The sequence below is a fragment of the Mastomys coucha genome, unplaced genomic scaffold (assembly GCF_008632895.1).
Source record: "Mastomys coucha isolate ucsf_1 unplaced genomic scaffold, UCSF_Mcou_1 pScaffold18, whole genome shotgun sequence".
In the NCBI taxonomy this organism is placed as follows: domain Eukaryota; kingdom Metazoa; phylum Chordata; class Mammalia; order Rodentia; family Muridae; genus Mastomys; species Mastomys coucha.
This window is the reverse complement of record NW_022196900.1, coordinates 10,736,113-10,750,587: the sequence shown is the minus strand read 5'-3', so window position 1 is coordinate 10,750,587 and position 14,475 is coordinate 10,736,113. Positions and strand designations below refer to the sequence as shown.

The following is a 14,475-nucleotide window of genomic DNA, read 5'->3' as shown; positions in this document are numbered from 1 at the left end:
GCAAGACTACTTATCAATTACTTTCTAAGAAGTGATTGTAAGGTCCTACTGCTGAAAAAAATGTGTGTGTGTGTGTGTGTGTGTGTGTGTGTGTGTGTGTGTGTATCACTGAACTCAAAAAAATTAGGCTGATGCTTAATTAGAGCCTCGACTTAAAGTTTTTAATAAAATAATAATACTTAAGGTAGATAGCACTTTAAAAGTTAACTATAGGAAATGTTAGAGCAAGTTAAAGGCAAAATGAATAATGTAAAGTATTCAGAGAAATTGAATTAAGTAAAAATCATGTGAAAATTTCAGGTGAAAAAATATGAATAGTGAAATCCATTAAAAATTAAAGTAAACACAGCAGTTACCATTCCTTAGAAAATGTATGCTGACTTTTTCTAATTAGTACCCAGGATACTTATCCACCTAATATAGGCTATTAAATTAGGAAACAGGTTTTTATTTGTGAAAGAACAATAAGCCAGAATACAAACCATTTCATTTATGCAGCTATTAGCCATTTTGAAAACAAAAGTTCAAACTATCAGAGTAGTTTATATAAGAGCAAAGTAATAAGTATAGTTAAGTGGATAGATCTCAATGATCCAGTTCTAAAATTATATGGTAAACATGAAGGAGTAAAAGAAATTTTATGATGAATCTAAAATATAAGACATAAGCCTAATGTTTTGATGTGCTAAAACATCAAAATGGTGGAATCAAGTAAATATAGGAGCTGTTTTGTCTTTTCTTATCATTGTTGTTTGTTTTTGTGGTTTGATTTGTCTGCAATATTGAGGCTTGAACTCAGTCTCTCACACATGACGAACACACTCTACCACTGAGCTGTACTACCAGCATTTTAACAGTGTTTCTTTGAAGGTAGAGTATTACCAAGTTACCAAGCCTGGCCTTAAGCTATTGTCCTAGCAGGCCTTGAACTCATAAACCTCCTTTCTGGGCCTCCTGAGTAGTGGGACTTTAGACTTGAGCTATTAGGCCCAGCCAAGCTTCTTTAAAATAAATAATTAAAATAAGCATCTCAATATGTAAAATAAATAAAATAAAACAAGCAAATCTCTTAAAATCATACTTGCAAAAACCTAATTGACAATTAGGAAGTAAACAAAACTTATTAAAGTTGATCTTTCTTTTAAAAGAACAGAAAACATATAAACTTGTCAATGATAGAAATATCAATAGCTGGTTTTCAACTAAAACACAAAGTACTAAAATTGACTAGTAGAAAATTCAAAGAAATCATAAATGTAATTCATATATATGTGACCAAATTGCCTACCACCACACAGAGCTTGCACAGAACAGGCCATATCCCCCAAAATGCACCTAAAATGGATGGTTCATGTAGTCTTCCAATTGTTTAAAATATGGGCCACTCTAATGACACAAAGAAAATGATGCCTGGTGTCCTGATGCAATCCCAAAGCACGTTTCCTTCATAATTTAAAGTTAGCTATTTAGAAAGTAATTTCTTGTTGCATGTTAAATCTTTGTTCTAAATACCATGCCAAGAAACTTTTATACATTGTCACAACTTAAATGGTATGAACCCTTGGGCACTGGCCACAAACTGCAATGTGGCACAGGTGCCTATGAGCATACATGTGGGCATGGGATGTGACCCCCTCCAAGAAAAAAGTATAGCAAACCCTCCTTAGACCCAGCTTTCTTTCACTAATAGAAAAATCCATTATCAAAGATGTTTAGTTTTGTTCAAAAAAGTATGACTCGCACATGACGAACACACTCTACCACTGAGCTGAATTACCAGCATTTTAACAGTGTTTGTTGGAAGGTAGAGTATTACCAAGTATTACAAATTCACTAACTTTCAAATGTTGTCTTAAAAGTACTCACTATATTGTCCCAAGTCTAAAAACCTTATATATTACAATACTGTCATAACCACTTGTACAGTTATGATATAAAGTCAATAAAAACTAATTCTGCTAATACAGATCTATCTAATCTGGCCATATTAAAAAGCATACATAAAGAAAGAACAGGACAATAATCTTCAAACTTAATAGACAAACTACACTAAATAAAAATGCATTGAATAATATGACAGCTATGGGACTTTTAAATAAAAATAACAGAAAAAAATAATTAAGCAACACACTATGTGAAATATTTGTGCACGTTCTTTACCCTATCTCTTAAGAAACAAATCAAGGACACGGTTAACAAGTTAACATAGTTAACAAGTGCTATTTCACATGTGAAGCTAAAATAAATAAATACTTTTTTGTTCAATCAACATTTATAGAAGTCAATTAAGCATTTCCCTGACAAAAACAGTAGTACTGTATTTTTAAAATAAAATATAAATATTTTAGAGTCTGAGAACATAGATAAATGGTAGAAACTTTGATTAATATGTAGAAACCCCCCCAAAAAATAACCTAACTCCCCTTTCTGTAATCCAATAAGAAATAAGCATGCTATATTTGATGTTATATTTATAGCTTTAAATGTCTATTATAGAAGAAATTGTTGTCAGAAATGTGTCCTTCTCAATATTAAATATAAAGAGGCAAGACCAGGAAACTTGGAAATAAATTAGAATGAACAAATTAAAAACCGCAATCAACTGAGAAGAAATTGAGTGGGAACCATAGTACATGTAATATACAGCTCAGTAGCAATGAAGTCCTAGAATAAAATCATTTGACAAGACTGACACAGAAAGGGGGAAATCTTAGCTGAGAAATTGGAAATATCATTAAAGAATTACATTATTGTAATTCTTTAATTCTGACTGAGGTTGAAAGCACTACAGACCTATGAATATAAACATATCTATTCATAGGATAGTGTGAAAACATGACCTTTTAGCCAAACACACCGGTAGGTTCTGATCCAGGGACTATCACTTCCCTAACCATGCTTTTTGACCATATTGTACTACCAGGCACAAATTCCCTCCTATGGAACAATGCTCAGATCCCATCCAGAGAATGTTTGGTTACCCCTCATAAACTGTCATGTTGGCATTGCATACTGTGCAAATCTTGCCTGATGAGTCAGTACTGTAGCATGGAGGGACCATGTAGGTGAGAGCATTGACGTAATCCCCTTCCCCAGTTTGCAGGCTGAGTAGCACTTATCAGAACCAGGAAAATGAGCCAGCAGGGAGAGTTTTCTGACCAGTTCAAGATTGATTTCTCAATGTCCTGAAACCTAAGTGTGAGGTATCTTAGCAATAAGGCCTTTCCAGCTAGTTATCTTGGACAACCAAGAGTAATGACAATAGCCTATATTGTTTTGAGTACCGCTGGGGCCTCCATGACCAATAACTCATAGGAAGGTAATCCATGCCCTGGCAATAAAGGTTTCATTTAATAACTCATGTTGTGTGGGAGCAGCATTGCTCACCCATGCAGGATCCCTGTTTTAACTTCCTTTTTTGTTGTTGTTAATATATTTTTAATTATCTCACTAACTAGTAGTGTGTCTTAAGACTTCCCCATCCAACCTTAGTTTTGGTTAATCTGCCTGCTATCCTTTTTATCTCCCACTCTGTACATCAATCCCTACTTAACCCTTTAGCTCCCAGCAATGCCTCCAATATTTCATAACATGCATGTTCTACTATCCACACTTAATATATTTCTTACTTGGGTTGCAAGATCACAGACTCCTCTTATTTTGGTCATCCTTCCCTTGCCCATTCATTTTTCTAAAGCCATCACTCTACTATCTGCTTGAACCTTTCAAGTATTCCCCCTCCCTGTTTTCACTTCACCTATATTCTAAAAGTCCCTTCCCCTAATTGCTCCCCCTCCCACCCCATAACCCATTTAGGTCCTTGGACTACACCTGTCTCCAGGTTAGACTCTTATTGCAGCAGAGATGAAATTTTCAAAGAATGAAAATAGGAGAAATGCAAATGAAAATAGCCAGGCCTATAGACTGGAGGAATGACTCAATGATTAATGGCTTCTAGAGGACCTGGGTTCAGTTCCCAGTACCCACATGGCATCTGTCTGGAATTCCAGTACCAGGGTTTCTGACACTCTCACACAGACAGCACGTAAGCCAAATACCAAGAGGCATCAAATAAAAATAATTTTTAAGTTCTTTTTTAAAAAAGAAAGCAACAGGGCTCAGACAACTTTACAGTTAAGTCACTGTAAAGTAGTGACTCTAGTAGGAGAGTAAACCACTTATCTACTAAGATTTATCTTAGTTGTTTCTTAGAGAAGTCCTTCACTTCCTTCCTTTTAAAAATGTTTTCTACTTCATTTTTAAAATACAATAACATTTCTCTCAATGAATCAAAGGGAGAAGGAACTAATTGGATTCATCTCTGATTTACCTTTTTGATTTAATTTTTTTATTTACTTACTTTATTTTATGTGCAAATGTTTTGCCTCCATATATGTCTGTACCCTTATGCATGACTGGTACCTGTTGAAGTCCCAAGTGTCAAATACACTGGAAGTAGAATTAGCATGGTTGTGATCCACTGTATGTACACTGGGAGATGAACCCAGATCCTTTTTAAGAACAGGGAGTGGTCTTAGCCATGAAGCCATTTCTCCAACCCTCTATAATCTATTTTTAAAATGCCCTAAATGCATTTAGTCAATCAGTAGAGACCTCACACAAATCTTCTGATGACGTCTACACAATGCCCACCTATTTCCTGGCCATATAATCTCTCTGACTTTACATATCATTCCACCATATGTGCTTGAAGTGCAGGCTTTCTTGTCTTCACAAGAGTACTATATTAGAGACACTTCTGTATGTTTTCGTATATCAACACATTTTCTATTTGTACTGAACCACTCCAACTAGCCTAAATGTCAGTGTATTTATACCACCAATATGTGCATGCCTGTGTATAGGTGTATATACACTATATAAATGTGAATAAAACTCTCATGTGGTGTTTCCTTTGATCTTCAGCCTCCATTGATATCCCACTGTTCTCCTTTTTACAATATAGCTCTCTAAAGTGACTTATGTCCAGCGTTTCTCTTTGCCTTCTCCCCAAAGCTGGTGCACTGAGATACTAGGATGAAAACTTTCACAAAATACTCTACAGAAGTCACCAGCAAGCTACACATTGCTAAACTCAATGGTTCACTTTAAGCCTTTATTTTATTCAGATTTTAAGAAACATTTGAGACCCTTCATGACCATTTTACTTGATGTCTACAGGAAAGCACACTGTTTCCCCAGGTCTGCTTACATCTTCTCCATTCCCCTTACTGTGTCTTCCTCAACTGTCACACCCTGACCTGTTAGAGTACCTGGGGCTTTTGGACTTCTGCTCTTCTACAATATTCACTGTGATCTCATTGACTCTACTTAACTTCCATATATAGGCTTATGATACCCTCCTGCTTAGATTTTGTTTATTAACTCTAGATGACCAAGATTATCTATGTTAGATCTATGGCAACCATTAGTGTCATCTTTCACTCTACTTCTCAGAAACTGTGTCTATATGGTCAGCAAATCCATCCATTCCAGCATAAAAACATATCAAGTTCTAAGTCTCCATAAACCACAGTCAGAACTCAGCCTACACCATCATCACCTTTTGTCTGTGTATATGGAATGGCCTCCTAACTGGCCTTGTTTCTGCTCTTGCCATTTTAGTTGATCATTCAGCAACATGGGAATCCTATTAGCATAGAAGTCAAGTCATAGCACTTCTCTGTTCAAACTCCACCATGAACTGTGCCTTTCACACAAAGAAGAAATAAAGTGCTTGTAATTACCTGCAAAACCCAATTGTTTTGCAAATTTATTCTTCGACATGTTTTTCTGATTTCATTTTCAACTGTCCTGCTCTCAAAGATGTCAAACACACACCCACATCAGTGATAATAGACTTTGTTATTAATAAATAGTCATCTTCAAAGAGAGAAGTCTTCACCATCTTTATTTTCCCTTTTTGTAACTAGTATTTCAAAATACCAGGCATGCATTATTTTCCTGAAATGTTTTTCTTTCTCTCTGTGTGGAGTCTAAATGCATAAACTATTATCTCCACTATGCATTTAACATCTCAAATAGTGCATGGCATCTAGTGATTATTTGTGAATAATTAAATGTTTGAATGATTGATGTGTCATTTTTTGAACATCTTTCTTCATTTGTTTTAATGAATTAGAACATCTTTCAATTAGCAGGTTAAGATTTTTGTATGCAAATATGGCTTTCAATCTATATCAAAAATATATTAAACACCAATCTGGTACATACTGTGAGCTATTTCTAAAATAGTTTAAGGTAGTCTTCCAACTGAAAATTTTTATTTATATTACCTTACAAATCAACATTGATTATTGACTAATAGCATAATTAGAAGCTTTTAATAAAGTCAAATGAACTACTGGGCATCATTTGATGAACTGCTTTTTGAAAAATCATGTGCTAAGCTCAGTGCTTAACTAGGTTCTTGCTTCTACAGTAAGACTCAAGCCACATGAATCTGCATACACACCAATATCAAATACATAATAATATTCTTCTTATGGCATTGGGGTCATCATTTCTTTTTTCTGGCAGACATTTTGCTTGTTTTCAAGTCAATACAACTATTGCAAACCTCTGGCTATGTCATTAAACTGCTCTGAAATCTATATGGTTCTTGTTTTATTATTAAAATAAAATTCAAACTTATGAAGCAGGTGTGTGAACCTCTGGACTCTGAATGCCACCTGTTTTCCCCCACATTAAATTTTAATGTTTTCTACTTCACATTCTGATCAGATTGTCATGTTTACTACCCTCTCCTACAGTTTTTACCTGTTTTCTTTATAACATAACTGAATCTGGAAGATGCCAGGAGAGCTCGTATCCAGAGCAGGTGATTGATAAGCACAAAAAAAAAAAAATGGTGACTTTATTATTGCTTTGGATGCAAGCTCTCAATTCTATTGAACCCATTTAATATTATGTTTGCCCATTTTTTACACCAATGTTGCTCTCCAGGATTATAATGTACTTCTCATCAGCTACATCCTATAGGTCTTCTTTGTATGCCACCCTGTCAAGCTGAGTTTTGTATATTCTCAGTATGGTTTGTGAACTAAATGAAAACCTGTGCATCTGTCCTCTTAAATTGTTCTTTAGGAAGATGAAATATCTTGCAATTATACCATCTCCTCTTTGCTTCTGCTACTTATGAAAGGACAGAGGGAAAGGAAGATTAGTCATTGGGCAAGGAAGATTAGACCTTAGGAAAGGAAGAAAAAAGTCTTTCCTCACACAGGAAGCGTAGCCAGCTTCTTTCTCCTTCCAAAGTACCATCTAGAAACCTAGCAAATAAAAAGTCATTGTCCCCAACCCACAAAATCTTCTCAGTGGCCCTATCACTGCCTTCAATGAGAACTCATATCCTACATAACTCGCTTTCCACCCCTTGTCTCTGGACTTTATTTTTTAACCACTTATGTCCCATGGCATACATTTCTGGGCTTTGTACATGAATATTGCTGAGATAACAGCATCACTTCCCAGCTTCTCCTCCTGGAAAAGAGTAACTTCTCCCCAGGACTCAGCCCTGCTCTTCCTCCTCTAAGATTCCTACTTTGGAGCCCTAGGTCAGAGCGTCCAAGGTTGGGTAACCCCTCTCCTATCACTCACTACTTGAATTGCTTGAATTGCTTATTCACTTTCTTTCCCCCAACAACTAGACTTTGAGCTCTTTAAGCCAATGAGGTGGCTTTTATCTCAATAACCATAAGTGCTAAGCATGGTACCAAGTGGTTTGTATCCATTTATCTTACCAACAAAATGATTCCTCATTTTCTTTTTCCTTCTTGTTCATCAAAGAAGAGCCCAGGGCAAGTACAGAATAGCATGGTAGAATGCAATTTAATCAAAAATGGGATTTCAACCTTTTAATCTTTCAAGTAATAAAGTGAAAATCCAGACAGCTACCCATTGTCATTCTTTCACAAAGAATACATGGTAAGGGCGCTGGTAACTAAAAGCTATCAATGAAAGGGTTTTCAGTTATCCTCCCTATAAAATGAAAAATAAAATAGACACAAATGATCTTTCATAAGTGAGAATTTTCTAACAGAAGTTCTTCATAACAGTTTTGCAGTAAAACATGAATTACAATTCAGATTGATTCTTTCTCTCTCTCTCTCTCTCTCTCTCTCTCTCTCTCTCTCTCTCTCTCTTTCTCTCCCCACAAATACTGCCCCAAAGATACTGGACATTGTCCTTCTGCTATGGCCATGTTAAATACTCACACTGATAACAAGAAATATTCACACTGATAACAAAATTGTCTTTACCAGACTGTGAGAACCATATAGATTTCTGCAAACTTTTAATGCCCTTTATTGAGATGATTCAAATATATATTTAGTTGGAGGTAATCTCTCTCAGGTCCTCCCAGTTAAAACTCCATCATCTTTAAGTCCCAAGTAGAGTTCTTTTTGTACAACTTTCACTTTATGACTCTGGTGATCACAAAATTGGCCAAATGAAACTTGCCCATTTACTCCCAGCCTTTTCATCCCCTGGGTTATGCCAGCAGCCTCTCTGTGTGCATGTCTTAAAATATCTGAAAGTACCTCATTAGATACACCATCATACTTGCTCTTCTTACACAGCACTGAGGGAATTATCAATTGATTAATTTATATATGATTTTAATGATGTGGATCCCTGCTTCTCTGAAGTAGAAAACTGTTTTAAAGTCTAAGATCGCTGAGACTTCATTACTTGTTGCAAAATAGAATTTATTTAAGTAGTAGAGTCCCACTGGGGTGCACTGACATGAGTGATTGCCATTGCATGCAATCTACCACAACAAATGGTTTCGCTGCCTTCAGTGACAGTAGCATCTTCAAATGTGATTTACACTTATCGCTAATGAAAATTAGGGCATATTTCACACTTTCTGATTTTTCTATATTCCTTCTGTGGCAATATGACTTCTTAGCAAGACTTCTTCTGCATTTGTAAATTATGAAATAATATATGTGTCAGGCAATTCATGAAAGTGTTTCTCTGAGCAACTAGACCTGTGTCATTGGGCTCCTCAAAATCCCTACTGTGCTCCATCCCACATTTCAACTTAATTACTTTTTATTTTAAATATGCTGAAGTCACTGTTAATGCTTTAACTTAAGGCAGTAGTTTGGTCTCCAGCTAATAACACCATAGCTCTATTTCAGAAGCTATGCTGTGTGTTGTGTGCATTGTTTGCAAACCTTGTAATTCACCAAAGATTAGTTTCCCCATTTTGCTAAGGATGAAATTGAAGCTCTGAGTCAAGTAACCTGCTCAGGGTCACTACTGTTGAGTAACTGAGTCAAGATTCAAATGCAGGTCCATGTGACACCAAAGCCTGAGCATTTATTCCGGGAAAAAAAAAAAAGTCGTAATTAAGCATATATGTTTGCTTTTATTGTCTTCTGTTTCAGCTCAAGGTGCTGAGACCAAGTATCTTCCTGTCTAGTCAATGTCAAGAGGTACAACAGAAGTGCTCACAGTGCTAGAAATCATGTAGTATTTAGTCATTTTCCTTGCTTTGACTTCTAGCAGAGTCTTTCTCTAGAGTCAGGCCCAGTTGTTTCCTCTAATGATGAGGGAGACTAGCCTAAGGCTGTCCTGGGAACAGCAAGTTTATTTATCATCCTTTTCTTTGTTCTGTGGATAACATCCAGCATGCATCTCTGATTGGCCCCATGAGGAGTGATATGCTAATTTTTCTACTCTACAAGGAAAAACACTGTACAAAAGCTGGCTATTCCCTAATGATATGAATGCAATTTTAAACAATTATAAAAGACTATACATATTTATTGAAACTCATTTCTATACCAAAAATTTCATCGAACAGATTTCATCAGAATCAAAAACAGCAAACAGTAGAACCGAATGTCAAAGATGTTTGAAACCTCCATCAGTTGGAAACCTGTAAAAAGTATGTAAGAGCAATGAGTGTTTCTTTTAGAAATCAATCAAAATATTTGGAGCAAAACCAATTGTCAAGCACCATGCCAGAACCAGAACTTGAATGTGAGATCCCATTAGTTCAATGAAATAGAACATTTCCATAAAGTCTATATTGTTCTTGAAGAAAATACAGACAAAGCCTTTGTTTTTAAAAGTTGGGCTCCCCAGAGAAGAGTGTACCAACTGTTTTTACAATACCAATTACAATACCAAATACAATGGTATTTGTGCACACAAGTAACATACAGAGTAAGCAAATTACATATATTTGTATGCAACAACAATTAATGAGAAAAATGGCTATGGTTTTTAAAGAAAAGGGAAAGGTACACCAAAAGGTTTGGAGGAAGAGAAGAAAATAGGGAAGTGATGGGATTATATTACAATTTCAAAAAAAATCAAAGAAGTATTGTTAGTTGGGCTTCTTTGTATTAAGACAGAGAAGCAGGGATTGACTGGCTCTGGCACTTGACTTTGGCATTGCCTGTCTTTCTTATGGTCTCCCTTTGATCCTCTTTACCAGGTTTTTAGCCAACACCACATTCAGAGGTCTCAGTGGTTCCATCAAAGTAAAGGGATCCACCATCATCAGCTCAGAGAACAACTTTTTCATCTGGAACTTGCAGCATGACCCTATGGGAAAGCCAATGTGGACTCGCCTGGGCAGCTGGCAAGGAGGAAGGATTGTCATGGACTCTGGAATATGGCCAGAGCAGGCCCAGAGGCACAAAACCCACTTCCATCACCCAAACAAGTTACACTTGAGAGTGGTGACATTGATTGAACACCCATTTGTTTTCACGAGAGAAGTAGATGATGAAGGCTTATGCCCAGCTGGACAACTCTGTCTAAACCCTATGACTAATGACTCTTCCGTACTGAACGGCCTGTTTAGCAGCCTGCATAGCAGTAATGATACAGTGCCAATCAAGTTCAAGAAGTGCTGCTATGGGTATTGCATTGATCTGCTAGAACAGCTAGCAGAAGACATGAACTTTGACTTTGACCTCTATATTGTAGGGGATGGAAAGTATGGAGCTTGGAAAAATGGTCACTGGACTGGGCTGGTTGGTGATCTCCTGAGTGGAACGGCCAACATGGCAGTCACATCTTTCAGCATCAATACAGCACGAAGCCAGGTGATAGATTTCACCAGCCCTTTCTTCTCAACCAGTTTGGGCATCTTAGTGAGGACTCGAGACACAGCAGCTCCAATTGGAGCCTTCATGTGGCCACTCCACTGGACCATGTGGCTGGGGATTTTCGTGGCTCTCCACATTACTGCCATCTTTCTCACTCTGTATGAATGGAAGAGCCCCTTCGGTATGACTCCTAAGGGGAGGAACAGAAACAAAGTCTTCTCCTTCTCCTCAGCCTTGAACGTCTGCTATGCCCTTCTGTTCGGCAGAACAGCGGCCATCAAGCCCCCTAAATGCTGGACTGGAAGGTTTCTGATGAATCTTTGGGCCATTTTCTGTATGTTTTGCCTTTCTACCTACACAGCGAACTTGGCTGCTGTCATGGTAGGCGAGAAGATCTATGAAGAGCTTTCTGGAATCCATGACCCAAAGGTAATTGATTCCTTGACTCCATTTTTCCTGGTTGCCATGGTAACTTGTGGTGTTTTGTCTAATTCTGTGGTATACCTGACTTCCTTGCTTGGTTCAAAAATATTCTTTAAGTAAGACTGGGGAGTAAACTAAGTATAGCATAAGACAAGGATCTAGGTTTTGTCCACAGAGCTCACATTAAAAAAAAAAAAAAAAAAAAAATGGAGGAGAGAGTAAGCATCTGCTTCTAATCCCAGCACTGCAGAGGTAGAAACATGTGGATTGTTGGCCAGTGAGTTCAGGAACAGTGAAAGACCTGTATATAAAAACAAGATGGGTGACATCTTGAGAAGTAAGTAACCTTCAGGGTTGACTGCTTGCATCCACATACACGTACACATAGAGGCACAAACACACATACACAGAAATTTACCTGTGTGTGTGTGTGTGTGTGTGTGTGTGTGTGTGTGTGTGTGTGAGCAGGTACACGGAAATATTCTCTCTGCTGACAGCATAGGTCAGTTTAAAAAGTTTTACCTAGATAAACTAAGGGGGTTGTGGTACTTGTTCTGTGTTATTATTTCCTTAAGTGAAACAAAATTGGGATTGTGGATATTTATTTTATAGATAATATTGCTTGTACAAACTTCTATTAGTGCAGCTTTTCTTGACTGTTTAACCATCTGACAGAATGGCTATTAGGGACTAGTTTTGTAGCACAACAATAATTTATAGCATTTTACCCACAGACATTCTAACAGGCTGATTAATTGCTTTTGGAGAAAATTAATAGAAATAAATAAAAGAAAGCATATTATAAATAGCAAACCATTTATTTTATTCTTAAAATACCCAAAGAAATGGAAAGAGCTGACATGTTATCATAAGCACACAGTTGGAGGAAACTCATGAAACCTGAAGGAGTTCTGAAGTGAGGTAGCAAGATTAATTAAGGGCAGGGTGTTTTTACAGAGTAAGAAAAGTTGTATAGTCAGCCACTTTGAGTTAAGAAAGCCTCCTTCCAGTATTATTAGAATGTCCAAGGGCATTTGGGAAATTTTTATCTGTATTGAATGCCTCAGACATCCAACTCTATAGAGTTAGAAGGAAGTAGGGAGGGAAGGAAGATACACACAAATCATGATGTGATGATTACTTTTAGTTTGACTGGACTTGGCTCGATCTAGAGTATATGTTCCCAGATAGGTTTAATTGAAGAGGGAGAGAAGACTTACCCTGAATGTGGGAAGCAAAATCCCACAGTCCAGGGGTAGGGAATGAATGAAAATAGTAAAACAGAGGCCAGATGAGCATTAACACACTTCTGTGGATTTTACTGTACTCATATGAACAATTGCCCCACATGATAACATGATCATATCATCATGGCTTCTTCGCAATTGTCTGTATCCCCTCAACATAAAATGAAATAATTCCTTCTTACATTAACTTGCTTTTCTCTGATATTGGGCTACAACAATAAGAAAAGCAACTACTATATTAACACTCCTGTAACACTTGGGCAAGGATAGTCATATCAGTATTCTCCCTATTAAAACAGTATCCATTTCAACGGGTAAGGAGAGACTCCAGCCTACCTAATGTGAGCAGGGCTAAGGAAGCCATTGGAATCAGGTCTGAGGACATACTGAAGGCCTTTGGAGATCCTAAGCAGGGTATATCCAAATATACAGGAAGTGGCTGGTATAGATGGGAAACACTGAGAACACTCCATGATCAAAGCAAGAGGACCTAAGGCAAATCTTTCAAATGGTGCAGCCACCATCACACCTTTTCCAATGCTTCTCGTCATGCAAATTTCAATCCTATTAATCCATATGGTATACATTTGTTACGTGATATTTACTTATTTATTATTTAATTTTTATTCCACTTACATCCCAATCACTTTGGCACCTCCAGTCTCTCTTCACAGAGACCCTCCCTTCATTTCCCCATCCCCTTCTCCTCTGAGAGGATAGATCACCCCAGCTTCCTGAGTAATCCCTCTCTCCACACTGACACATCAAGTCTGCAAAACCAGGTGCATCCTCTCACACTGAGGCCAGACAAGACAGCCCAGTTACAGGAAGAGATTCCATAGACAGGCAACAGTTACAGGGACATCCCTTTCTCAAGTTGTTGGGGTATCCACATGAGAACCAAGCTGCACACCCTATCTACTACATATGTGCTGGAGGCCTAGGTCTAGCCTGTGTATATGCTCTTCAGTTGGTGGTTCAGTCTCTGAGAGCCATCAAGAGTCAGCTTGCTGGCTGGTTGGTTGACTCTGTTGGTCTTTCTGTGGAGTTCCTATCCCCTTCAGGGCCATCAATTCTTCCCCCCACAACTCTTCCGTAAGAGTCTCCAACCTCAGCCCAATGTTTGTCTGTTGGTCTATGCATCTGTTTCAGTCATCTGCTGGGTAGAGCCTCTCAGAGGACAGCTATGCTAGGCTCCTGTCTGCAGACATAACAGAGTACCATTGTACTGGCTCGTTTTGTGTGTCACCTTGACACAAGCTGGAGTTACCACAGAGAAAGGAGCCTCCCTTGAGGAAATGCCTTCATGAGATCCAGCTGTAAGGCATTTTCTAAATTATTGATCAAGGAAGGAGGGCCTAGCCAATTGTGGGTGGTGCTATCCCTGGGCTGGTAGTCTTGTGTTATATAAGCAAGTTGAGCAACCCACAGGAAGCAAGCCAGTAAGCAGCATTTCTCCATGGCCTCTGTATCAATTTCCTGCTTCCTGACCTGCTTGAGTTCCAGTCTTGACTTCCTTTGGTGGTGAACAGCAATGTGGAAATATAAGCTGAATTAGCTCTTTCCTCCCCAACTTGCTTCTTGGTCATGATGTTTGTGCAGTAATAGAAACCCTGACTAAGCTGGAGAGATGGCTCAGCAGTTAAGAGCACTGACTGCTCTTCCAGACGTCCTGAGTTCAAATCCCAGCAACCACATGGTGGCTCACA

The 14,475-nt window shown here is 37.8% G+C and overlaps 1 protein-coding gene across 3 annotated transcripts in view; it reads left to right on the top strand.

The window, feature by feature from the left end:
* Positions 1-14,475, top strand: part of Grin3a (glutamate ionotropic receptor NMDA type subunit 3A) — a 188,434-nt gene that overhangs the window by 62,161 nt on the left and 111,798 nt on the right. For all 3 annotated transcript variants that reach the window (XM_031377390.1, XM_031377389.1, XM_031377391.1), the window contains exon 3: positions 10,478-11,525. In XM_031377390.1, coding sequence (XP_031233250.1) covers positions 10,478-11,525 — 1,048 coding nt within the window. The remainder of the gene's footprint in view (positions 1-10,477; positions 11,526-14,475) is intronic.